Source organism: Rana temporaria, chromosome 3 (assembly GCF_905171775.1).
Source record: "Rana temporaria chromosome 3, aRanTem1.1, whole genome shotgun sequence".
Classification (NCBI taxonomy): domain Eukaryota; kingdom Metazoa; phylum Chordata; class Amphibia; order Anura; family Ranidae; genus Rana; species Rana temporaria.
Window position 1 is genome coordinate 357598218 of NC_053491.1, and position 27747 is coordinate 357625964.

Sequence of the window (27747 nt, forward strand, 5' to 3'; positions counted from 1 at the left end):
TGCTGAAACCTGATCTGACACTGCTTGTGCAGCACTGAGCATGTGCGAGATCTGCAAGGCTGAAATCCAGGAAGTCATACAGTCTGGCTTCATGATGCCCACACTTAAGATGGCCCCAGTCAATTTCTATTTTATAAAGTGTCTAAATGCTGTAACAACCTAACAAAATGGACCTTAGTTTACAGACTAACTTTACTAGAATACATTAAGCTTGTGTATTACAGGGGTATTTATATTTAAAAAGTGAAATTGTGGCCGGAACTCCGCTTTAAGGAGAGATTAAAAACCCTGTTGGATTTTTTTCTGCTATCTGAGGCTCTATTAAAGCCCGTACACACGGAATATTCTGACAACAATTGTCCGATGGACGTGTTTTGGCGGAAAATCCGACTGTCTGTATGCTCCATCAGAAAATTGTCGTCGAAATTCATCAAATGTTGGATGGCCATGCTCTCAAATTGTCCAACAACAAATGTGTTCCATCGGATTATCCGATCGTGTGTACACAAATCCAAAGTACAAACACGCATGCTCCAAACCAATGCTAACCATTATGCCGCGTACATTTCCCACAACAAATGTTTGATGTGAGCTTGTTGTCGGAAAATCCGACCGTGTGTATGCTCCATCGGACATTTCCGACAACAAATGTTTGAGAGCTGGTCCTCAATTTTTCCGATAACGAAATTCCGATCGTCTGTAGCCAATTCCGACGCACGAAAACCCTACGCATGCTCGGAATTAATTTGACGCATGTTCCGAATCATTGAACTCGTCGTAGTGTTGTACGTGACCGCGTTCTTGACGTCAGGAATTTCCGACAACATTTGTGTGACTGTGTGTATGCAAAGCACGTTTGAGCCAACATTCCGTCGGAAAAAAAATCCACAGTTTTGTTGTCGAATGTCCAATCGTGTGTACACGGCATAAGACAACATTAGCAGAAGTTGCCCAAAGGGTGGCGCTAAATAGCAGAAAAACCACATTGTTTTGTGAATGTTGGCTGAAAAAGTCTGTATGCAGAATAAGTTCATGGCCAATGCCCTTCAGACATGGATTTGTCCGATGGAAATCCAATCGTGTGTATATGGCCTCGTACACACGACCGAGAAACTCGACGGGCGAAACACATCGTTTTGCTCGTCGAGTTCCTTGTGAAGCCGTCGAGAAACTCGACAAGCCAATTTTCTCCATTCCCGTCATGGAAATAGAGAACATGCTTTATTTTTGGCTCGTCGAGTTTCTCGACAGTTTCCTCAACGAAAATGTACACACGACCGGTTTCCTCGGCAAAAAAATATCTCCCAGCAAGTTTCTTGCTGGTTTTTGCAGAGAAACTCGGTCGTGTGTATGAGGCCTGAGGCTTAAGGCTGCATTCACACGTAGGCGTACAAAATCGAGGCGTTTTGTCCCGCGAATTGCGGCGACAAAACGCCGCGATTGTGAATGCAGCCTCACCCCCTCTATGGAGATGGTTCACATCTCCTATGCCGAACGCCGAAAGCCGCCTGAAAAAAAGGTCCGGGACTTTTTCAGGCGTCAGGCGTACGGCGTTCGGCGTAGAGATGTGAACCATCTCCATGGAGGGCAATGTGTTTTCATCCCTCCAGCGTCTCGGGGCTGCTGCGGCGTCACACTACAGGCGACAAAACGCCTAGGTGTGAATGGGGGCTAAGAGAGACGTCACTCTGCTTACTCTGATAGGTTATACTATTGATAATGGTTTCATCACCAGACAAAGAGTGAGGGATAATCTTAAACAAAGACACAGCAATAAAAAATCTGATAGGGGTTCTAGTCTACCCCGAAAAAATATTTTGAATTCTGTTTGCTTTTGGGGATTTCCTCTCACTTCTAGTTCAGTGAATCCAAAGTCACCGGGATAGTGAGTGATGTGATATCTCTCAAAGGGAACCCTGAATAACACCAAAGACAGGAGTTCTAATCCTTCTATACACTATCTAAGCCCAAAAAAAAAAAAAAAAGTAGACATATACTTTAACATCTATTTTTGTACTTCAAGTGGCCTTTTTATTTAGACCTTGCTTCTGCTGTACTTGAAAATCACTGAGTTTTGTTCCCTTTAAATCCTAAATTCTTGACCTGTCCAAGGATCCAAGATTATCAAAAGAGCTCTAAATACCCACTAGTACAAGTATATGGCACTTTTGCACATTAAAGTCTGCTAAATGGGTATTATCTAAAGTGAATAGAGTCTTGCACTACAACCAGACTGGGGTTGGCTTTAGACCCACTGTGGTCTTGTGTTGTATTATCGGTCCCGTGCCCATTATAGTCTGAAGCCCCCTGGAAAATGAAGACACTTTGTGATTTGTCCTGCATATTGGATTCTGAAGTCTGTGTTTGATCCAAGTCTACAGGGATATAAGATTGCTTCCAGTCTCGAGAACTGCTCTCTTTTTTGGGTGACCTGCTCCTGTAGCTTGGGCTTGGAGTGATAGACGTCACTGTCCTCTGGCTACCATTTATAAAGTGTTTGTCATCCATGGACTCCTTACGTGACTGGATTAAGGTGCTGGTACTGCTTCGAGGGCGGTACTGGGATCTGCGCAAAGCAGACTGCCTTCTGCTGTTCCCCCACTGACACCTTAAAATTTGGATGAAGGCTCTCTTGAACTCTTTGCTTGAGCAGGGGTAGATGACTGGGTTGATGCAGCTGTTGAAGTAGCCAAGCCAAAAGATGACTTTCTGCACTGTTTCTGGAGGTTCTAACTGCTTGAAGATCGAACCTGCAAATAAGCAAAGATATAAAGTCCTGAAATCAAAACACTTGTTTTATGAAAATCGTTCTGGAAGAATCAAATCACTAAATACACCCTATTAAAGTGATATTAAAGGCTATGCTTAACAAAAAAAATTAAAAACAACAACTAACATGTTATACTTTCCTGTTCTGTGCAGTTGTTTTGCACACAGCAGCCCAGATCCTCCTCTTTTTGGGTCCCCCGCCAGCTATCCTGGCCCCTCCCTCCCGCTTAGTGCCCCCACATCAAGCAGCTTGGTCTGGGAACACCCAAGCCGCTCCTCTGTCTGTCAGACACAGAGCCACGGCTTGGCCCTGCCCCTCCTCCTTATTGATGCACTGACTTTGATTGACAGCAGCGGGAGCCAATGGCTGCTGTCTCAGCTTATGAGGAGGGAGAGTCCCCAGAGAGCCAAGGCTCTCGTGGACATTGCTGTATTGAAATGGGGCTCAGGTAAGTATTAGGGGGGCTGTGGGATGTTTATGCACACCGAAGGTATTTTATCTTAATGCATAGAATGCATTACGGTAAAAAAACTGCCTTTAGAACCTGAACTATAGAAGTTGTGCCCAAAAAAAGGCAGAGGACTAATTACCGGTATTGCCTGTGGTTTCCCTACAGCTGATCTTACCTGAATACTGACTTACCATAGCTTGTTCTGCACCTGTGTCTCTGTGTTGAGGTATCCATATTAGTGGAGGCAGGGAATTGCTTCCTCATGTCAGAGCCTCCAGCAAGGAGAACATTGAGCAGCACAGTAGCGACATCAGTAAACTTCACTCCAAAACTCCTCAGGCTAGCAGGCAGAGGCAGCCGCTGCTATAGATCTCTCACTGCAAATATACAGTTATTGGGTTTTAAGCTGGGCGTAAATGGAGCAATTTTCTTCTTCAGTCAGTGGTGATGGGGGAATCCCTCCCATGTAGCAGTTGTGTTCTCCCAGCGAGGGGAGGCAGAACACAGTGACTACTGCTATCGTGTATAATAGCCAGGGCCGGATTCCAGACAAGGCCAACAAGGCCAGGCCTCGGGGCGGCAATGGGTGCTGGGGGCGGCACTGCGGCTGAGAGGAGAGGACACTTTTACTTTCATATCGGGAGTTCCCCCCTGTTAATGCGGATGGTGAGAGGAGAAAAAACAGAGAGAAGAGGAGGAGAGATAGTTCTTGGCAGCAGCAACCCCCCTCCCGGTTCTCAATGTCATTTTCGGCAGCAGTACCCCCCAATGCTCAATGTCATTTTTGGCAGCAACACCCCCCCCCGCTTCTCAGTGTCCGGCCAAAAAAGTCCCCCAGCGGATAATGTCCCCCCTATTTCTTGCACAGGCGGGGGCGGCATTGAAGGACCTGACCTTGGGGCGGCAAAGGGAGAAAATCTGGGCCTGATAATAGCCGCTAACAAGAATCGCATGTAAAATCCAACAGACTGGTTGTACCCAAGTTGATTGATTGATCAACTTAGGTACATTCAGCCGGCCCATACAATGGTTTGAATCTTGGCCTGTTCAGGCATAGGAGTGCCTAGGCACATTCCATATACCGGCAAGTGTACTACTATTTTGCAATAGAAATGCTAGACAAACGGTACATTTTTTCTTCAGAGTAATACTTAGGTGCAATTAACATTTCCCTATAACATAGCAAAACGTAAATCTCATAAATTTAGCCCATAAAGTTAGCTAGTGATTCCTATAAAAGTAAAATGTATAGATTATAAGGATTTTACTTTGTGTTACTTTGTTGTAAATGTACCCACATCCCATAGGCAACATAATAAAACAAACACAAGTCAAATGACAACAGCACTTTAAAAATACCAGAGTTAGGGCCATATTCTCAAAGAATTACGCCGGCGTATCAGCAGATACGCCGACGTAAGTCCGAATCTAAGGCCGTCGTATGTTTAAGTGTATTCTCAAACTGAGATACACTTAAACATACCTAAGATACGACGGCCAGCGCCGTTGTATCTTAGGCTGCAATATCTACGCTGACCGCTAGGTGGCGTTTCCTTTGCGGTCAGCGTAGAATATGCAAATGACTAGTCACGCCGATTCACGAACGTACGCTTGCCCGTCGTAGTGTTTTTACGTCGTTTCTGTAAGCGATACGCGGCGTAAAGATAAACATGCCCCCTAGGTGGCGTACTCAATGTTAAGTATGGCCGTCGTTCCCGCGTCCCAATTTGAAAATGTAACATCGTTTGCGTAAGTCGTCTGTGAATGGCGCTGGACGCCATTTACGTTACCGTCAAAACAAATGACGTCCGTGCGACGTCATTTAGCGCAATGCACGTCGGGTAATTTACCCGACGGAGCATGCGCAGTACGATCGGCGCGGGAGCGCGCCTAATTTAAATGATCCACGCCCCCTACCAGGATCATTTGAATTAGGAGTGCTTGCGTGGGTGGACTTTACGCTACGCCGCCGCAAGTTTACAGGTATGTGGTTTGGGAAGCAGGCACTTGCCCGTTAAACTTGCGGCGGAGTAACGTAAAGGAGATACGTTACGCCGCCAGATATCTACGAGAATCTGGCCCATAGTTATTACCAATATCATTCTTAAAAATGCATACCATTTACTCCATACGATTATAAAGCCATAAAATGTATTGGCGATGTTTGCTCACTTGTAATAAAATGTGAATTCAGGCTGGATTCACACCTATGCAGTTTTAGTGCTTTTTGCGTTTTGCAGATTTGCACGACAGTCCTTTTAACATGATTTCCAACAGAACACGTTCTGTAGTGCAAATCGCCAAAATGCAAAAAGCACTAAAGATGCAAAGGCCTGATTCACACTTATGCATTTTTAAGCATTTTCAGTTTTTCAGAAACACACTACAGTCCATATAACATGGTTTCCTATGGATGTAGTTCACATCTGTGCATTTTATGGAAAGAGACGGGGACCTTTTTCTGGTTTTTGGTTCCATAGACTTTAATGGATGAAAAAAGTGTATTGAAAAACGCAAAATGCACCTGTATAATGCAAACTGCAACATGCATAGGTGTGAAACAGGCCTTAGTATTTTTTTGTAGGAGCCTGGAAAGCATTGCAGCCGTGATCAGCAGATCGTGGGTGCCATGCAGGACTCCTATAGACTGTCAGTGTAAGATGTCCACCCATACATTGTAAGAGCAGGCAGTTTGACAGGAAGAATCAATGAACTACCAGAGCACTCAACAGTGCCCTGGTAGTTCAATGATAACTACAATCGGACAGCTGCAAAGCCTGTTGGCACTTATCCTTTTAACATTCACAGAACTCTGTGAATGAATGGTGCGGCCAGGTGGGTGGAGCCCCGCATGGCTGCAGTTTTTTTTAATTGTGACAGAGAGTGAGGGGAGAAGATCCCCCACTCACTGTCACAACAGGGGATTGGGATGAATTCGGGGTTCGGTGCTACAGTAACACCCTGAATATGGTTTTAACATGTAACGTGTTACGAAAGGTGAACCTATCCTTTAAGCCTTTAACATCCAATTCATCATAATAACATCTATATTGTTGTAATCAAAAACAGTAATCATATACTGTTAAATGTCACTTTAGGCCTTATTAAAAAATATTTGCATAAGAATAACAGATGGAAAGACAATGTTCAACATGTTTCTTAGACCAGCAGTCCACTTCATCAGGAGATAGTTGGAAGTGGTCCTTTATAACCATAACAAAACATGATTATAGTGGTGGCATTGTACCAGCACAGTGAAGCGGGGATTTTAAAGAAATACATTTTTCAGTAATAATATGAGCAGTGGTAGTGGCCATAGCTTCTCGACAATTTTAGTGGTGATGGCTCCCATCAAGGAGATCCAACCACCACCAGACAGTAGCAGGGTGTGAGGCTTTCTTCCCTCCCCGTGGAAGCAGAAAACCTGTTAAATTCCTCAGGTTGTAGAGATTATTTAGGTTTTGGCATTTCATTTTCCAGCACAAATGTCAGTACATCGGAATGGCAGACATTTGCAGCATTTTACACTGGCGTTATGAATCACAGTTCCAAACCAGAGGTTTTATGTGTCACCTCCGCCCTTATCAAAATAAAGACTTGTCCCAGATTTATCTCTGTGTTTCTGTTTCTGCTGCACAGTTTATTTGCTGAGCTAAAAAATCAAGACTTTCCAAATCTTTTCCCCATTAATCAAATGCCTCAAACCTTTGTTTAATTAAAGCTATATTTAATTATACAGGACCAAAACGCGTGGGACTGTTGTGGAAAAAAGTTACCCCGTTATTCTGAGGTCTGGCAGCCTGTCAAAGAATTACTTCATCAAAAAAGTTTAGAGAAGTTGAATTATTGTCTTTTAACCACTTGCTTACTGGGCACATAAACCCCCTTCGTTCCCAGGCGAAATTTCAGCTTCCGCACTGCGTTGCTTTAACTGACATTTGCGCGGTCGTGCGACGTGGCTCCCAAACAAAATTGACGTCCTTTTTTCCCCACAAATAGAGCTTTATTTTGGTGGTATTTGATCACCTCTGCGGTTTTTATTTTTTGCGCTATAAACAAAAAAAAGCGACAATTTAAAAAAAATATATATTTTTTTTACTTGTTGCTATAATAAATATCCCAATTTTTTTTTAAAAAAACGTATTTTTCGACGTATTTTTGTAAAAAAAAAAAAAAAATCGCAATAAGCGACTGGTTTGCGCAAAAGTTATAGCGCCTACAAAATGGGGAACAGAATTATGATTTTTTTTCATTATTTTTTTTTTTACTAGTAATGGTTGCGATCTGCGATTTTTATTGAGACTACGATATTGCGACGGACGTATCGGACACTTTTGACACAATTTTGGGACCATTCACATTTATACAGCGATCAGTGCTATAAAAATGCACTAATTACTGTATAAATGTGACTGGCAGGGAAGGGGTTAACACTAGGGGGTGAGGAAGGGGTTAAATGTGTAGCCTGGGTGTGTTCTAACTGTGTGGGGGAAGGGGGGTGACTGGGGGAGGTGACCGATGCTGTGTCCCTATGTACAAGAGACACAGATCGGTCTCCTCTCCTCTAACAGCACGTGGAGCTCTGTGTTTACACACAGAGCTCCACGTCCCTGCTGTCACCGGCTGTGTCACCGACGATCGCGTGTACCCGGCGGACATCGCGGCCGCCAGGTACACGCACCGGCTTCCCAGCGATGCGGCGGCACAGTGGTTACCCGCCGCGTGCCCCCCAGTGGCGCGCGGGTAATGCTTTCAAATGACGTCCAAAGACGTCCACTTGGCACCTGAGAACCGTGCTGTTGACGTCTTTTGTCAATAGCGCGGGTCTCAAGTGGTTAAATGGTATTAAGCTTATTTTAAAATGTACTAGTATACAGTACTGTTCCAAAGTTTTAGGCAGGTGTGAATAAATTCTGTAAGAATCCTTTCAAAAATATATTTTTAATTGTTTATTTTCATCAGTTAACAAAGTAAATGAACAGAAGAGAAATGGTGTGACCACCTTTTGGCTTCAAACCAACATCAATTCTTCTAGGTACACTTGCACACAGTTGTTGAAGAAACTCGGGAGGTAGGTTGTTCCAAACATCTTGGAGAACTAACCTCAGATCTTCTGTGGGTGTAGGCTGCCTCAAATCCTTCTGTCTTTTCATGTAATCCCAGACACACTCGATGATGTTAAGATTAGGGCTCTGTGGGAGCCAAACCCTCACTTTCAGGACTTCATGTTCTTCTTTATCCTGAAGATAGTTCTTAATAACATTGCCTATGTGTTTTGGGTCATTGTCCTGTTAAAAAATAGATTTGGGGCCAATCACACGCTTCCCTGATGGTATGGCATGATGGGAAAGTATCTTCCTGTATTTCTCAGCATTGAGGACACCATTGATCCTTGCCAAATCTCCAACTCAATTTGCAGAAATGCAGCCCCAAACTCCGCCACACTTCACTGTTGCCCACAGACACTATCTTCAGCGTAAAGAAGAACAAGGAGTCCTGGAAGTGATGGTTTGGCCCCCACAGAGCCCAACATAATCTCAACATCATCAAGTCTGTCTGTGATTCCATGAAAATACAGAAGGATTTGAGGCAGCCTACATACACAGATCTGTGATTAGTTCTCCAAGTTTTTTGGAACGACCTTCCTGCCGAGTTCTGTCAAAAACTGTATGAAAGTGTACCTAGAAGAATTGATGCTGTTTTGAAGGCAAAGGGGCGATCACACCAAATATTATTTAAATTGGATTTCTCTTCTGTTCATTTACTTTCCATTTTGTTAAAGCGGAGCTCCACCCTAAAGTGGAACTCCCGCTGATCGGAACCCCCCCCCCCCTCCGGTGTTTGGAGGTATTTGCTCCCACTTCCGGCCACACAGTCTCGGGCAGACTGCGGGCATGACGTCACCTCCCGTCCCCGTCCCCCCGTTGTGTTCTTGGAGCACTCGGCTCCCAGTACACAGTGGAAGCCAATCGGCAGGCGTAGCGCGACTCGCGAATGCACCGTAGGGAACCGGGCAGTGAAGCCGGAGCGCTTCACTTCCTGGTTCCCTCACCGAGGATGGCGTGGGGCAGCAGAGTGACGAGCGATCGCTCGTCCTCTGCTGCGGACGGCGCTGGACTCCAGGACAGGTAAGTGTCCTAATATTAAAAGTCAGCAGCTGCAGTATTTGTAGCTGCTGGCTTTTAATTTTTTGTTTTTCAGCGGACATCCGCTTTAATTGATAAAAATACACTATTAACACTTCTATATTTGAAAGCATTCTTAATTGACAGCATTGTTTCACACCCACCTACAACTTTTGCACAGTATTGTATATATGCCTGGTATAAGAGGACTTCTGAACATCCCAGCAGGAACGCTTAAATCATGGGACTTGTATTTACTGTAAACATCTGCAGGGTAGTGAAAGTCTGACAGCTCTATCATAGAGAAATACAGTATGTTTGGTGATGACAAATTTATGCTCAACCAGTAGACAATAACAGGAATTGTTCAGAGTCGAGTCAGAAAACAAAAACTGACGTAATAGTGGCTGAGTATATAATGCTCAATAGTGAAAAGCTGAAGCTCAAGGCGACTGAAGCAGCAGAAAATGAAAACTTCACAAAAGAGGCACCATGTCAGGTAAGTCTTCCTAACCAGCAAAGTGGATATAAATCAATGATTTAATATTTTTTTTTTATTTAACCACTTGCCGACCGCAGATAGGTCGGCAGAGTGGCACAGCTGCGCAAAGCAACTTACCTGTACGTTGCTTTGAATTTGCCGTTGTGCAGGTGCGTGCTCCGTGACCGTGCGACCCACGGACTCGATGTCTGCCGAGTGCCGGCGATCGTGTGTGTCACGGAGTTGCAGAACGGGGAGATGTCTATGTAAACAAGTTATTTTCCTGTTCTGCCTAGTGACAGGACAGTAATCTACTGCTTCCTGTCAGCAGGAGCAGTGATCGCCGTCATGTCACTTGTAGCCCAGCCCCCACACAGTTAAAATCACTCCCTAGGACACACTTAACCCCTTCATCGCCCCCTACTGTTTAACCCCTTCCCTGCATTTTTATAGCACTGATTGGTGTATAAATCTCAATGGTCCCAAAATAGTGTCAAAAAGTGTCCGATGTGTCCATAATGTCGCAGTCATGATAAAAATAGCGGATAACCACCAAAAATTATTTTTAAAATGCCATAAATCTATCCCCTATTTTGTAGACTCTATTAGCCGGATTCAGAAAGAGTTAAGCCGGCGTATCAGTAGATACGCCGTCGTAATTCTGAATCTAAGCCGTTGTATATTTAAGTGTATTCTCAAATTGAGATACACTTAAATCTAGCTAAGATACGATGGTCTGCGCCGTCGTATCTTAGCTTTCTATTTAGGCCGGCCGCTAGGGGCGTGAACGCTGATTTACGCCTAGAATGCGAACGTACGAACGTACGCTTGCCCGTCACAGTAAAGATACGCCGTTTACGTAAGGCGTTTTCAGGCGTAAAGTTAGTCCAACAAAAAGCTGGCCCGGCCAATGTTGAGTATGGACGTCGGTCCCGCGTCAAATTTTTACATTTTTACGTCGTTTGCGTAAGTCGTCCGTGAATGGGGCTGGGCATAATTTACGCTCACGTCAAAACCAATAAGTCTTTGCGGCGTAATTTGGAGCATGCGCACTGGCATATGTCCACGGACGGCACATGCGCCGTTCGTAAAAAACGTCAATCATGTCGGGTCACGATTCATTAGCATAAAACACGCCCACCTCTTCACAATTTGAATTAGGCACGCTTAGGCCGGCACATTTATGCTACGCCTCCGTAACTTAGGACGCAAGTGCTTTGTGAATACAGCACTTGCCTCTCTAACTTACGGCGGTGTAGCGTATATGCGATACGCTACACCTGCCTAACGTTAGGCACAGGTACGTGAATCTAGCTATATAACTTTTGCGCAAACCAATCAATATACGTTTATTGATTAAATCCTAATTTAAATCACTAGTAAAAAGGCTTAATTTAAATATACTCAATTTAAATCATAATTTTTAAAAAGAGCAATTGTCATCTCTGTCCCGCAGCGGCCCCCCCTCTGAGCCACTGTTGACTCACCGACAGTCCCATTCACTTTAATGGGACGGCTGATGATGTGGCAGTGACACAACAATGTGAGGGCTGTGGCGGCAGCAGGTGAGTGGTTGCCCCCTAACAGGCGCTGCCATGATGGATCTGAAATGACATGTGCTCTTAAAATGTAAGGAGATATTCTTGCTGGTAGTTAGAATCTTCAATATTTGCAAACAAAATGAAGGTTTCCTATTTAGAATAATAAGCTGTCAGGTTAGTAAAACCGCAATATCAGAACCGATTCAATCATACAGTTTTAGTGTACTTAGATTTGCAAAACAATCGGATAAAGGAATATTCCTGAACTTTGGGATTTTTGTTTTATGGTTACTGTCAAGTTGTGTGAATGCATCAATGCAGTGCATGTCATCTCAGCTTGCAGAGCTTGGATTCATTGAATGTAAATATTGCAGAATATACAGCCTCATGCTACATAACTAGGCTCCATTTCATGCTGAATAAACTAAATGATTAATGTATCTTAAATAGAAAACTATCTTTAGATAGATTTTTATTCCAAAAGCATCTTAATAAAATGCATTTGATAAAAATAAAAAAAAAATCAATTCAACCACTTCAGCCCCGGAAGATTTGGCTGCCCAATGACCTGGCCATTTTTTGCGATTTGGTACTGCCTCACTTTAACTGACAATTGCGCAGACAAAATTGACGCCCTTTTTGCTATAATAAATATGCTGAACTGAATGTACTGGCAGATGAACTGGAGTGGACTAAAGACTTTGCTCTATCCTACAAGCTTTCAACGTCTTCCATCGCCCAAGAATGCTGTCATTTCATAATTTCTAGGTGGTATTGTTGCCCCTCAATCCTTCAAAAAATAGATTGTGCCATCCCCGACACATGTTGGCGCTGTTTGCCATCCTGGCACCATGATTCATATTTGGGGCATTTACCCCTATAGCCTCCCTTTTTGGGACAAGTTACTGCAATTGTAGTGTTGAGCAGAATATGCCATATTCGATTTCGCGATATATCTCGAATATATATTCGAATATTCGAGATATATTCGCTAAATTCGAATATTCGTGATATTTTATCGAAAGTAAATGATTGCGATTTTTCGCTATTGCGAATGCGAAAATAATTGCGATTTTTTGATAACTGCGGTAGGAGCACTCTGATTGGCTCAGAATATTCGTGATATTTTATCGAAATATCGCAACATGCGAATGCGATATTTATTGCGCAATTTCGAGAAATGCTGGAGGAGCGCTCTGATTGGCTCAGAATATTCGTGATATTTTATCGAAATATCGCAACATGCGAATGCGATATTTATTGCGCAATTTCGAGAAATGCTGTAGGAGCACTCTGATTGGCTCAGAATATTCGTGATATTTTACAATACAAAATAATTGCGAATATTCGGCAAATGCGGAAGGAGCACTCTGATTGGCTCAGAATATTCTTGATATTTTACAATACAAAATAATTGCGAATATTCGGCAAATGCAGAAGGAGCACTCTGATTGGCTCAGAATATTCTTGATATTTTACAATACAAAATAATTGCGAATATTCGGCAAATGCGGAAGGAGCACTCTGATTGGCTCAGAATATTCTTGATATTTTACAATACAAAATAATTGCGAATATTCGGCAAATGCAGAAGGAGCACTCTGATTGGCTCAGAATATTCTTGATATTTTACAATAGAAAATAAAAAGTGTTTTGCATTGGTGGTGATTCTTTACTCTATCCATCTGTCACAGCCGTTTGTCAATCAAACACCTTAAAGATTGAACACGTTCATGCAGCATGCTTTGGACTTTTTTTCACTTCACATATCAAAGACATTTTTATGAAAGATTATTTTTCTATTATTGGGACTATATTTCTTTATATATTTGTTTCACTGTGTATTTCACAAGTTATTTGCGCTTGCTTATTTTATAATTTGCCCACATGTCTTGTCACTAGACATATTTTTTATTCTTGTAGAGCGACTCCATTTTCTGTCTTGTATTAATTTATGTTGTATAACATTTTTGAGTTGCTGCTGTATTCTCCCCTTTTTTAAGGTATGCGCAATTTTTTCCTTCTTACAAAAAATAATAATATCAAACATACAAATATTCATAACATACACATACACAAAGCCCCCCCCTTTTGCATCAGAGACAATCAGAGTTCTCCTACCACAGTTATCGAAAATTCGCAATCATTTTCGCATTCGCAATAGCGAAAAATCGCAATTTTTTTTTTTTCAATTTGGCAACATAAAAGGATCGCCTCAGCTTAGCTACTCGGCCCAGGGTCTCTAATCATACCAGCAATGCTTTTAGACGTCGATAGGATGTGATCTGTTTTAAAAATCAAATTGAAAAAATGCGAATATTCGGAATTGCGAATATTCACCGCGAAATTCGAAATATAGCGCGATTTCTCGAATATGCTATATTCGAGTCGAATATTCGCAATGCGAATATTCGTGAGCAACACTATGCAATTGCTTGCTGATCCAGAGGGTGACACGAACCCTAACCAGCCCCAGCTTAGGCAGGCAGTAGACAGTGCGAATTCCTTTCCTGCAAACACGGCAGGAAAGAAATTTGCACGATTCCATCCTTCAACATAGACAGTGCTGACTGGGGGTTCTCTGGGGGAAGCCGTCCCTGCTGGGAGAAGACAGTGATTATTGCTAGTGACTTTAGCAGCCGCTAGCGATAATCTATTCAGCCTGCCCACACACAGTTCGAATCACAGCTGGTTCTTGTTGAACCGGCTGAAATTCAACCCGTCTATGGCCGGCCTTACTGTTCTTTCTCTTGTGCCAGGCTCCTATAAACAGATAAAATTTTTTTTGACTAGGCATTACTTAACTGCGGCTCGATCTGTTATTGCTTGATGTTGGCATCAATCTGACCCACCAACCTTATCTGCCTGGGCTTGTGAAATGAATCAGATCGAATAAATGAAAAACATGATAGTTTGGGATGAAGACAAATCTGACGGTCATAGACTTATTTTAATTGTCTGGAATAATTTTTGATCTCATGTGCTTTTGACGAGTTTAAATACAAAAAAGTGCAGCGCTTTTTTTTTTTGACGAGTTTACTATTACCGCGGTTTAGCCTCCTGAGTAACTCCCAACCGTTTTTGTTCCCCATCTGTTTCATCCAGGTCCTTACGGCCCTCTCATGCCTCTCCCATCACCCCTAATGGAGCCTAGTTATGTAGCATGAGGCTGTATATTCTGCAATATTTACATTTTTTGGTAAACTCATTCAATGAATCCAAGCTCTGCAAGCTGAGATGACATGCACTGCATTGATGCATTCACACAACTTGACAGTAACCATAAAACAAAAATCCCAAAGTTCAGGAATATTCCTTTATCCGATTGTTTTGCAAATCTAAGTACACTAAAACTGTATGATTGAATTGGTTCTGATATTGCGGTTTTACTAACCTGACAGCTTATTATTCTAAATAGGAAACCTTAATTTTGTTTGCAAATAATAAAGATTCTAACTACCAGCAAGAATATCTCCTTACATTTTAAGAGCACATGTCATTTCAGATCCATCATTGCAGCGCCTGTTAGGGGGCATCCACTCACCTACTGCCGCCACATCCCTCACCTTGTTGTGTCACTGCCACATCATCAGCCGTCCCATTAAAGTGAATGGAACTGTCGGTGAGTCAATAGTGGCTCAGAGGGGGGCCGCTGTGGGACAGAGATGACAATTGCTCTTTTTAAAAATTATGATTTAAATTGAGTGTATTTAAATTAAGCCTTTTTACTAGTGATTTAAATTAGGATTTCAATAGTGATTTAAATCGGCTCCAATCAAATCCACCCTGCTAACTAGTAAAAAAATAATAAAAGTTTTATATATTTATATATATATATATATATATATATATATATATATATATATATATATCTCAAATCCTATATGAAAGTGTTTCTGTACAGAGCTTGAACATCTACTTGCAAGATTTGGGATATTTTAAGTTCCCAAGATCCTGATGTGAGAATCAGGCCCAGATACAAGTCTCTACTTCTTGTGGAAGATTTCTTGGAAGTCATAAAAAATTTAAGCCCCTATCACAGGGGATGCCTGGACTTTGACTTTTATCTGAGTTTGTGCTTCTGGGAAAAATCACACAAGTAGCAAATTCGATTTTTGGGGGTGTTCTGTATACCAACGGTGCAAAAGATGTCTCCAGGTTGCCGTATTGCAGGAAAGTAACCTTTAATTTAAATAGTTTTAGAAAATTACAGCAGCTACCAATTAAAATGGAGAGGTCACTTTAAGAAAAAAATGACTGTATTTATTGGCGTGTAACACTGCAAATCGGTTCCAAATATTGTGTGCGTGTTATACGCCAATACTGCAATTTGAGCTGCCTCGGAGAGAACGGGGAGGGGGCCGCGACGGGCGCCATCAGATTACATACAGTGAGAATCTCCTGTTTACTCAGCGCCTCTGTAATAGGAAGTCCCGTCTCCTGGGCCGGTGTTCTGCCAAATAAGTTCCGTCCGGCGCATAAGGACCCCCCCTGTACGGGGTCGGTGGTGATTTTAGCAATAAAGTACATGTCTTAGCGTGGCTGTTAAAACAAATGAAGGGCGGGTTTTGCACTGTTGATGGGTGGGTTTTGCAATGTGCCCCGCTAAGACGTGGACTTTTTTGCTAAAATCACCCCCGCCCCTTGTAGAGTAGCACTAGCATCGGGAGCTTTCGGCATGTGTCATAGTGATTGCGCATGTGCCGTGTAGAGCTGACTCTCAGCTCTACATTTTTGGCTATTTTCAGAGGCTCGGTTGAGGTTTGTACTGCGCAAGCACTGTGCAGTACAGGGGGGGACCTAATCCGCCAGGGGAACATTTTCGGCAGGACACCGGCATTGGACCAGTGTTCTGTCTATCATAGAAGCCGGTCCAGGAGGCGGGACTTTGTATTAAAGAGGTCGCCGAGTAAACAGTAGATTCTCGCTGTATGTAATCTGACGACGCTCATCCTGCCCCCCTCCTGAGATGGGCATTAATCAGGCTGCATTCATGGCAATGGGGGGGCTGCAGATGGGCAATAATCAAGCTGCATTGATGGGAAATCGTAAGGCTACGGATGGGCATTGATCAGGCTGCATTGATGGGCACTGACCCTTATTTTGCTTCAAAGTTCTTTATTTAAAATTTAAGTTTTTTTCTTGAAACTTTCCTCTTAAAATGAAGGTGCGTGTTATACGCCTGTGCATGTTATATGATGATAAATACGGTACATAACAAAGTGCTAGTTTAGCAATGGTATATGTTATAATACTTGCTTAGCAGAAGAAGAGCTTTGCTTTATAATTAACGTATCGGGGAAGAAATATGGGAATCACCATGGCCGACTTGCTAAATCAGCAATGGTCTCCCCCATATTGTCTCCCTGACTTGTTCCTTATTAAGTCTACCTATTGGTTGTGTGGAGGAATTGCATGCTATGCCCTGGACCATGAGTGGTGGTTGCTGTGTTTTATAGCAGGCCATAGTGGTTCTTGGCCATCGGAACAGTTTATAAATTTCAAGTTAAATATGCTCTATCTGGATCTCTTTTTACCCAGACAATGCATCATAAAACCAGACAAATGTCAACCAGGAGAAGCCAACACTAATATAACCCTAGAAGGAGAGATTACTTCTCCCTGAAATGTATCCCAACCAGTGCACGTAATGCGGTTTCCACAACAAAAATAGATTAATATACATAAATGAGGTTAAACTGACCGCTACTAGTAAAACTCCCCAAATCTGTATTTCAGGGTCGGTTCTCACAGAGAAAATTGTACCTGGATATGCAGAGAATTCATATAAAACCATCTGGATTTCTTTAGTTGTAATACGGCAACATACATAAAGTTGAATATTTCCAGACAACAGCTAAATACCCAACTGAAATACATCTATGGGCGCTCTTTAACCTGACAAAAGATTTATACTCTGCCAGACGGTACAGCCAGACTGGAGACCAGATTTTTTCTCAACTGCGCTAAAACAGCCCAGCTAGGTCACCTCACTGCCCCAAGCCTGGGACGGCACAATGAAGTGGCAGCAGAAAACTGATTACATCATGCTTCTGCTCTCTTCTACTGGCAGCGAAAATGACATGTCACATTAAAGTTGAAAAGCGGGGGGGCTTGCGCTGCCGACAGTGACATGTCACATTAAAGATTAAAGTTGAGAAGCGGGGGAGGGGGTGTTCTGCTGTCGGAAATTACATCTTACATTGAAGTGAGAGGCGGGGGGGGGGGGTTGACTTCTTACCTCCCATGCAGCCAGCGAGTTGAGAAGTGGGATGAGGGGCCGAAAATGACTTCTCACCAGGCGGGGTCTCTAGTAATTTGGGGGGCCCTCCGCAGCGTTGCGGGGCCCTAAGTGGCTTGCATAGTGAGCCTATAGGGCAGATCAGCCCTGTGTGCAGCACACCTCACTGGCCCCAGGTACTGAAGAGAATTCCAAACGGTACTTCAAGTACTTCTGACGGACCACCCTGGATTAATAGTGCAATTTACCAGAAGACCCCGGTCGTGAGGCATATCACATGAACAGAAGATACACGGAATAGGTTCAAAGAGAAATGCCTACTTTATTGGGCGTGTATACAGCTTATATCTAGTTCAGCTTTACCAATCAAAATACGGGAGTTGGGAGTGGTTACTAAAGGGATACATTAGTGCCCTTAGTCCCAGTCTGAGCACTACTGTACAGGGGATTACATTTGAAATCATTTCAAAGTCATTTTTTTTTTTTGTTACATAACTGCATTTATTGTTTTTTTTATCTATCGAAAATTTGGTTTAAAACTTACAGTATGACCAAATCTTATTGCGGGAATCTTATCTGAATTCACCTTTATTCCTATCCAAATCGGAGCAGGAACTGAATGTACCGGCAGATGAACTGGAGTGGACTAAAGACTTTGCTCTATCCTACAAGCTTTCAACGTCTTCCATCGCCCAAGAATGCTGTCATTTCATACTTTCTAGGTGGTATTGTTGCCCCTCAATCCTTCAAAAAATAGATTGTGCCATCCCCGACACATATTGGCGCTGTTTGCCATCCTGGCACCATGATTCATATTCGGGGCACTTACCCCTATAGCCTCCCTTTTTGGGACAAGATACTGCAATTGCTTGCTGATCCAGAGGGTGACACGAACCCTAACCAGCCCCAGCTTAGGCAGGCAGTAGACAGTGCGAATTCCTTTCCTGCAAACACGGCAGGAAAGAAATTTGCACAATTCCATCCTTCAACATAGACAGTGCTGACTGGGGGTTCTCTGGGGGAAGCTGTCCCTGCTGGGAGAAGACAGTGATTATTGCTAGTGACTATAGCAGCCGCTAGCGATAATCTATTCTGCCTGCCCACACACAGTTCGAATCACAGCTGGTTCTTGTTGAACCGGCTGAAATTCAACCCGTCTATGGCCGGCCTTACTGTTCTTTCTCTTGTGTCGGGCTCCTATAAACAGATTAAAAAAAGTTTGATTAGGCATTACTTAACTGCGGCTCGATCTGTTATTGCTTGATGTTGGCATCAATCTGACCCACCAACCTTATCTGCCTGGGCTTGTGAAATTAATCAGATCGAATAAATGAAAAACATGATAGTTTGGGATGAAGACAAATCTGACGGTCATAGACTTATTTGAATTGTCTGGAATAGTTTTTGATCTCATCTGCTTTTGACGAGTTTACTACTACCGCGGTTTAGCCTCCTGAGTAACTCCCAACCGTTTTTGTTCCCCATCTGTTTTGTCTAGGTCAGGGGTCTCAAACTCAAATTACCTGAGGGCCACAAGACAAGTTTTCATATGCCATGGGGGGCCGCATGCAAACTTTCAAACTTCAAAAACAACAGTACTGGTGTCAGCGAACACATTATTAACCCCCAGCACTGGTGTCAGCGAGCGCATTATTACCACCAGCACTGGTGTAAGTCAGGGTTTGACAAATTTGCTTGGAATCTAGGAGCCAGCTAAAAAAGTTAGGAGCCAGAAAACGCACCCCATCCCGACGAGCTTGCGCGCAGAAGCGTACACATACGTGAGCAGCGCCCGCATATGTAAACGGTGTTCAAACCACACATGTGAGGTATCGCCGCGATTGGTAGAGTGAGAGCAATAATTCTAGCTCCTCTGTAACTTAAAACATGCAACATGTAGATTTTTTTAAACGTCGCCTATGAAGATTTTAAAGGGTAAAAAAGTTTGTCGGCATTCCACAAGCGGACACAATTTTGAAGCGTGACATGTTGGGTATGAATTTACTCGGCGTAACATTATCTTTCATAATATTAAAAAAAATGGGGATAACTTTACTGTTGTCTTATTTTTTAATAAAAAAAAGTGTAATTTTTTCCCAAAAAAGTGCGCTTGTAAGACCGCTGCGCAAATACGGCGTAACAGAAAGTATTGCAATGATCGCTATTTTATTCTCTAGGGTGTTAGGATAAAAAATATATATAATGTTTGGGGGTTCTAATTAGAGGGAAGAATATGGCAGTGAAAATAGTGTAAAATGACATTAGAATTGCTGTTTAACTTGTAATGCTTAACTTGTAATACCAACGGCCACCACCAGATGGCGCCAGCTCACATCTGGTGGTAATAACTTGTAATACCAACGGGTCACCACCAGATGGCACCAGCTCAAAAAAATAAAAAAATAAAAATTTTTTTTTTTTTTTTGCTCCCCTCACTTCCACCCTGCCTGAGGGCCATTTATAACTGGTCCGCGGGCCGCAAATGGCCCGCGGGCCGGTACTTTGAGACCACTGGTCTAGGTACTTACAGCCCTCTCATGCCTCTCCCATCACCCCTAACCTCGCTTTCCCTTATTTTAATTATTTTGTTATTTATATTGCTTTTTGTGTTTTTTTTTTTTTTTTTTACCCATTCTCTCTTTTTCTGTTCTCTCTCTTCTCTCTCATTGTTTCTGGTCTTATTCTTTTTATGACTCTATTGCTGTTTTAGGTTTCAGAGGTGCTGTGTTTCATAGGTAGTCCTCTGTCAATATCCTACCTACAATGTTGCTATAGGTATTTGTTTTCTCCCCTACTTTTATGATTTGTGTTTCGGTCATCTGTATGTTCTTGATCGTACTATGGAATGATGGTTGTTTTCCTTTTTAATGGAAAAATATGAGTCTGTTGTTGATGATTGTTATCATTATATACTTTACCTATATGTGTGGGTTTGGATATGTCAAGGTTCCTTTTTGATATGTTTCCATTCCTTTGACTTTCTATGACAATTTTCTTTGTGTTTTATTATACCTATGAACTCGATAAACGAGATTAGACATAAAACCTATAGTATGTATTTAATTAATTAAATTAATTAATTAAATTAATTAAAGTAATGTACATTAAAGATAGGGGACAGGAGTTCACTAACATATTGCCAATTCAAAACTCATCGCTTTTAGCTATTTTTTTTTAACAGGTTCGCTTTTAACTATTTAGTTAAGAAGATAGTTTTAGGCATCAAGATCTCAGCACTGGTAGGTCTGGGCACCAGCAGTCCAGTAAGTATGCACTGTTAGGAGTAGGGTTGTCCCGATACCGATACTAGTATCGGTATCGGGAGTGATACCAAGCATTTGCCCGAGTACATGTACTCGGGCAAATGCTCCGATGCTTCACCCGATACTTGGACAGTCAGGGTGATCAGTGCAGTGGGGAGTTACAAGCACCGATCACCGCTGACTGTCCTTGTGTCCTCCTCAATTCCCCCTCCGTGCTGTGTCCCCCCTCCTTGCTGCCGCTGTCATACCTCTGTCCTGCCCATTGCTGCCGCCGTGTCCCCACTCCGTGCTGCCGCCGTCATGCCCACCTCCGTGCTGCCGTCGTCATGCCCACCTCCGTGCTGCTGCCGTCATGCCCACCTCCGTGCTGCCGCCGTTATTCGGAGAAAAGCAACAAGCAACAAGTTTGATTCCATCCCCCACCTCTCTCCAGCATATGCCCATCTTTCCTTGTTCGCTGTCATTTTAGTGCCAGGAGCTGAAGGAAATGCCTAGTACATCTGGATATGGAGAAACATGTGGCCAATCAGTGTTGTCGCCGTTATGCCCCCCTCCGTGCTGCCGCCGTTATGCCCCCCTCCGTGCTGCCGCCGTTATGCCCCCCTCCATGCTGCCGCCGTTATGCCCCCCTCCGTGCTGCCGATCTGTCAGGATGGAGAGCGGCGGTAGGAGCCGGTAAACCCGGCTCCTACCTTTTTGCGAATGTACAGAGTCAGTGATCACTGACTCTGTCCATTCACAGAACTGAAACATTGTAACCTCCTGTGATTACGATGTTTCAGTTTATGAATGAAGAGAAGCCGCTGGCTTCTCTTCTTTCATTTTCAGCGCAGCTGAGTTTGTAGAGAAAGGGACTGGGGAATTTGTGTCCCTAGTACCTTTCCCTGTCTCAGAGGGGAGATGTCAGAGGTCTGTTAAGACCCCTGATATCTCACCAAAGACCCCCCAACAGGGCTGATAAAAAATAAAAATAAAAAAAATGAATTGTAATAAAAAAATGAATTGTAAAAAATAAAAATGTAAATAAAAACACACTGACACTGTACATTTCCCCCCACCCTCCTTAAAAAAAAAAATAATAAAGCATTGTAAAAAAATAAATAAAAATAAACAAATTGTAAAAAAATAAAAAAATAAATAATAAAAAAAAAAAATGTAAAAAAAAAAAATACTGACACATGAGATTAAAAAAAAACCCTTTTACCAGATGGACGAAGGCTTGAAGGGCACTGAAGGCTGCACGGAGTTCCAGGATATTGGATACTATCTTCTGAGATGAGAAGTCCCACTTCCCTTGAGCTACTTCCTTCAGGCAAAGGGCACCCCAGCCGCTGCTGCTGGCGTCGGATGTGACTGTGATCCAGGAGACCGGGGCTATTGAGAGACAATTGAGGAGATTTTTCCGCAGAAGCCACCAGAGAAGGCTGTCCCGCATCGACCGGGTTATCCTGATCAAGTGGTCCCGGGATCTCGGATCCCATTGTTGGAGAAAACCCCTCTGGAAAGGACGCATTCTCCATTGTGCCCACCTCACCATGGGGGTTGTTGACACCATGGTGCCTATAATTTTGAGGCAGAGTGAAGCTTTGAGGAAAGGGGACTCCAGAGCTAGACGGACTCTTTCTCGGACGACTGGGATCTTTTCCAAGGGTAGAGAGATGGTACTCTGAACTGTATTGAACTGGGCACCGAGGAAGACTAGAGACTGTGTGGGTTCTAGGTGACTCTTCTCCCTGTTCAAAAGCCAACCGAACTTGGTTAGAGTGAGAATGACTTGGGCCCGATGTAGCAATAACTGTTCCCTGTTCTTTGAAAGTAACAGCAGATCGTCCAGATAGTGGTGTAGACGAATGCCTCTCATTCTGATCAAGGCCACGACAGCCAGTAAGAGCTTTGAAAACACTCGCGGCGATGTTGTAAGCCCGAACGGGAGACAAGTGAACTGAAGGTGAACACTGCCCACTGCAAACCGAAGGTATTTCTGAAATTCTGCCGCTATGGGCACGTGGAAGTAGGCATCTTTCAAGTCGATTGACACAAGCCAGTCGCCTGGTAGAATGGTCTGACGAATTGTGAGTAATGACTCCATTTTGAATTTCTCCTTTTTGATAAAGGTGTTCAGATGCGTCAGGTCTATCACTGGCCTCCAGGAGCCGGACTTCTTCAAAACCATGAATAGAGGAGAGTACATTCCCTGAAATCTTTCTGCTGCTGGCACCTGTATAGCGGCGCCCTGGGACAGGAGAGTGTTTGTGTATGTTAGAAGGATATTTCTCTTTTCTTCTGAATGGGGCAGAGTTGTGGAGACAAACTGAAGTATAGGAGGGCTGACAAAGGTCCAGGAGTGACCTAAGGACACTGTTTTGACTGTCCAAAAATCCTTTATTGAGGCTGCCCAGACGTGCCGGAATTGCAGAAGCCGAGCACCAACCTGCTCCTTCTGGGCAGACCCCATATCAAAAGGACTTAGGGGCGTCACGGCTACCTGAAGTTGCTCCTTTTGTGGGTTTTTGACCCGAAGGCTGGTTTCTTCTCCAATTTTTCCTGAACTCCCTACCAGGCTTGTATCGTCGGGCCTCTCTGGCACGATCTTGATCTTGCCTAGGAAAAAATTTCCTTTGGTTGAAAGGACGGCGATCCTGAGGAAGGAACCCTGATTTGCCCCCTGTGGCACGGGAGATAGCGCTGTCAAGTTTGTTCCCGAACAGGGAGGACCCCTGGAAGATAAAATCCGACACCATGCCTGTTTAGAGGCTGGATCGGCTACCCAAGGACGGAGCCATAGGGCACGTTTGGCTGTAACAGACGAGAGCATGACCCGTGCCACCAGGCGGATAATGTCAAGGGAAGCCTCACCCAGGAAGGCAGCAGCCATTCTTAACTCATGAACCGGTAAGTCTCTGACCAGAAGACCAGACATATTGGACAGAGTAGAATCCACTTCATCCGTCCAAGCCTCCATTGCCAGAGCTGGCTTACATGCCATACCTGCTGTGACATATATGCGTTTTAGATCTGTATCAATCTTTCTGTCCAAAGCATCTTTAAAGGAATCTTTAAAGGAAACTGTGTCTTCCAAAGGAAGGGTAACATGTTTAACCAGTCTCATTAAAGCGGCGTCCAGAAGCAGCCTGTCCTGAGCAAGACTACAGACGTGCGGACGTGTGTTGCAGCAGCTCCTGTTAGCTGTCCCAGAGCGGTCTCAGAGCCGAATCCCAGTGCTCCCCTCTCCCCCGCTTCGGCACTCCGTTACTCACCTCCCCAGCCGCTCCATCCAGACCCCGGGATCCAGCCCCCCCCGGGACCACCTGGCCCGCCGACCAGCTCCCTCCAGCTGAGTCCGGCGTTTTTTTTTTTCACCCGCCGCGGAGCCCCCCCCCCCCCGGACCACCAAGGCGACATTCGCCGCACACAGTCCGCGGGACCCCGCCAGACCCCCCCCCCCCCCCGCTCCACTCACCAGTTCATCCGCCGCCGCAGCCGCCGCCTGCCGCCTGTGGTCTCCCAGGTGTCCTCGGGCACTTCCCCTAAGCGGGCTGAGCAGCAGGAAAGAGCACGGCTGCGGCCCAGCCCCAGCCACCGGCTTTGCTTCCCCTGTTTCCTCCTCCTCTACATCGCCTCCAGCCAGACAGGCCCACGCAGTGCATCTCGGCCAGGAGAACCAGGACAGACCGTGGCTCGGGCCTAGCTGTGGTTCCGGCGGCCATCTTGGTACACCCAGCTGAGGCAAAAGGACTCCTCACCACCCACCCTAAGCCGACCTGCCTGGGAACGCTCAGGCCACACAGACACTGATCAACACCCAGGGGACCACAGACAAGAGACATCTGGACAGTAGCATAATCACAACCCGGTAAGTAAGGGCCATCTCGGCTCCCCCTCCTTTCTCCCACCCCATTCTGCACGTTCTTTTCCTAGCTCACCCTACACCTCCCAGGTAAGTCTAACCGGGGTCCACACTTAGCAGCTTGATCCAGGGTTTCCGATCGCCACTGGGGTCAGGAAGGAATTTTTTCCCTCGCTGCAGCAATTGGCCGCTAGGCTAGGGTTTTTCGCCTTCCTCTGGATCAACTGAGGGGGGCGGTTTAGGCCGGGTCACCATCTTTTTTGCAGCATTTTTACCGATCCTCATCACTGTCACTGAGCGAATACCAACTGAACCTTCCGGGAACAACACCCCCCCCCCCCGAGGACCATCCCCATCATCGTTGGATCAACAGGATTACAGTACCAGCATTTCGCCATCAATTTATCTCCCACCATGATCATCATCAAGTACGCAGCGGACACCCTCCGCAACTTAAGGAAGTTGGCCGCCACGCTTCCAGCCACCACTGAAAAAACACTACAGAAAGAACGACTACTAAGAATCTACCGCCAACCAAACCCAAAAAAAGAGAAGCCACCGCAGCGACTTCAACACTTAGAATGCGCCCTGATCAACACAAGATCTGCAGTCAAACACAGAAAGGAAATCCATGACTTCATCGTCCAACACAATACAGACTGCCTCTTTATCACAGAAAGTTGGCTAACACCCGACTGTAACCCCATCTTAGCAGAATTGGTGCCCGAAAATTATCGCATCCTAACCGAACATAGAACAGGACAAAGAGGAGGAGGCCTTGCAGTGATCTACAAATCCCACCTCGCTCTCACCAAACCTACTCTGCAGAACTCTCTGCCCTTTATGGAAACTCTGACCCTGCAGCTTCAAACTACACCAGAAGAAACTGTCCATATACTACTATGCTACAGACCACCTGGACCAAAAACGCATCTCCTCTCACCCTTCTCCGAATTCCTCTCGACGCACACTCTGAAAACCAAAAACCTGTTGCTACTTGGGGATTTCAACCTCTGGGCTAACTCAACTCAGGATCCCATCGCTACCGCCTGCATCGACCAACTGGAAGAACGGGGTCTGCAGCAACTGATAAAGACTTCAACACATACATCAGGTCACACTTTGGATCTCATCTTCATACAAAACGTGAATGTCAACACTATGGACAATAGACCTTTACCATGGACGGACCACCACGCCATCAAATTCATATTAACCACCGATACCGTCCTTCAAAAACCCAAACTCCCAACAACTATACACTGGGCAAGATCAAAGAAGAAATTACACTCTGAGCTCTTCAAAATCACACTAGCAACTAAAATAGACGTACCAAATCCGAACCACTCAACGGAGCAAACTCTCAACGCTTTAAACAAAGCACTACTACAAACAGCAGATACAGTCGCTCCAAAACGCAGAGCTCTCAACCGAAAAAATAACTCAGGCTGGTTTAATGACTTTCTCACTCTACTGAAACAGGAACGCAGAAGAGCTGAAGGAGCCTGGAGGAGGAACCCATCAAAAGAAAACCTCACAAAGTACAAAACCCTCACCAAAAATTACCACAAAGCAATCTTTAAAGCCAAAAAAGACCATTTCGCAAACACCATCTCCAAAGCCATAAACCATCCACGGGAACTTTTTAAACTAGTCTCTAAGGCTATGAACCCCTCCTGTTTGGAGCCCCCTGCAAGTGAGACACAAGAATTCTGCAACGAACTATCAGACTTTTTTATCGACAAAATTGAAAAGATTCGGGCAACAGTTCAACAGAAAAAAAACATAAACCCTACTCAGATACAGCAAGAAGAAGAAATCAACAAAACTTCGATGAATTTCGAGCTGATCCCAATTACCATCGACACCACAAAAAACATCATCAGAGGCCTCCGAGACAACACATCCCCAAACGAAATAAGTGAAAAGGATAATGCGCTGAATCAACTGATTAAATAAGGTGTCAAACACATCAAAGTTACTGGAGAAAAAAAGAAAATGATACAAAAAATAGAGTTCCAAATTCCATGTGTATCGTCCCTAGTTGCTATGATCCTGAAAGCAACTCAAAGGCACTTTGCCAGACCACACACACACATTGTGTGAGAGATATAATCAGCTTGATGATGTAGTGATCAGACCTGTCAGGTCAAAATGCTTTTCACCAGGTATTCACATGTTCATATATGCAAAGAAAAGGGAGAAAAAAGAGACCAATAGTGTGATACTGTAAATGAAACACCAACGTCTCACAACACTCAGAACATCACTCACGAATCCCTGATATTAAATAGGCTTCAGCGTGTGTGCATGTAAACTGCTCAGCTTGTCAGGCTCCTCATCCGGCACCTCCGTGCGTCCCGTCACTCAAGCTCCTCCCCCACGCGTATCGTCACTAGACACGTGACATCATCCCGACAAAACTCTTGAAAGAATGCACGGACATCTTGGCATCCACCATAACGCACATCATAAACCAATCATTCAGGGAAGGGATGGTTCCGGACAACCTCAAACAAGGCATAATAAAACCTCTCTTAAAGAAGCCCAACCTCGATCCGAAAGACCCTAACCAGCGCAGACCGGTAACAAGCCTGAACACGATCTCCAAGATCATGGAGAAAGCAGTAGTGCAACAGCTCCAGCCCCACCTGGACGACCACAAACTCCTAGATCCTCTACAATCAGGTTTTCGCCCAGGCCACGGCACAGAAACGGCTCTTCTCAAGATATGGGATGACGCCCTTGAAGCAGCAGATGACGGAGAATCCTGTCTCCTAGTGCTGCTGGATCTTAGTGCAGCCTTCGACACAGTAGATCACAACATATTGCTCACGCGACTCAAAGAAGTAGCAGGAGTCTCTGACGCAGCCCTACCGTGGTTCGCATCTTTCCTGGAAAATCGTACTCAGACCGTGAAACTTGGAGATTTCACATCAGAAACACGGACCATCACATGCGGAGTCCCGCAAGGATCACCCCTCTCACCTCTACTCTTCAACATCTACATCCGCCCGCTCCTCAAAAT

The 27747-nt window shown here is 44.3% G+C and overlaps 1 protein-coding gene across 1 annotated transcript in view; it reads right to left on the reverse strand.

The window, feature by feature from the left end:
• Positions 1-1610: 1610 nt before the first annotated feature.
• Positions 1611-27747, reverse strand: part of ADRA1B (adrenoceptor alpha 1B) — a 67548-nt gene continuing 41411 nt past the window's right edge. The window contains exon 2 of the mRNA XM_040345232.1: positions 1611-2750. Within this exon, the coding sequence (XP_040201166.1) occupies positions 2197-2750 (554 nt within the window). The 3' untranslated portion in view covers positions 1611-2196. The remainder of the gene's footprint in view (positions 2751-27747) is intronic.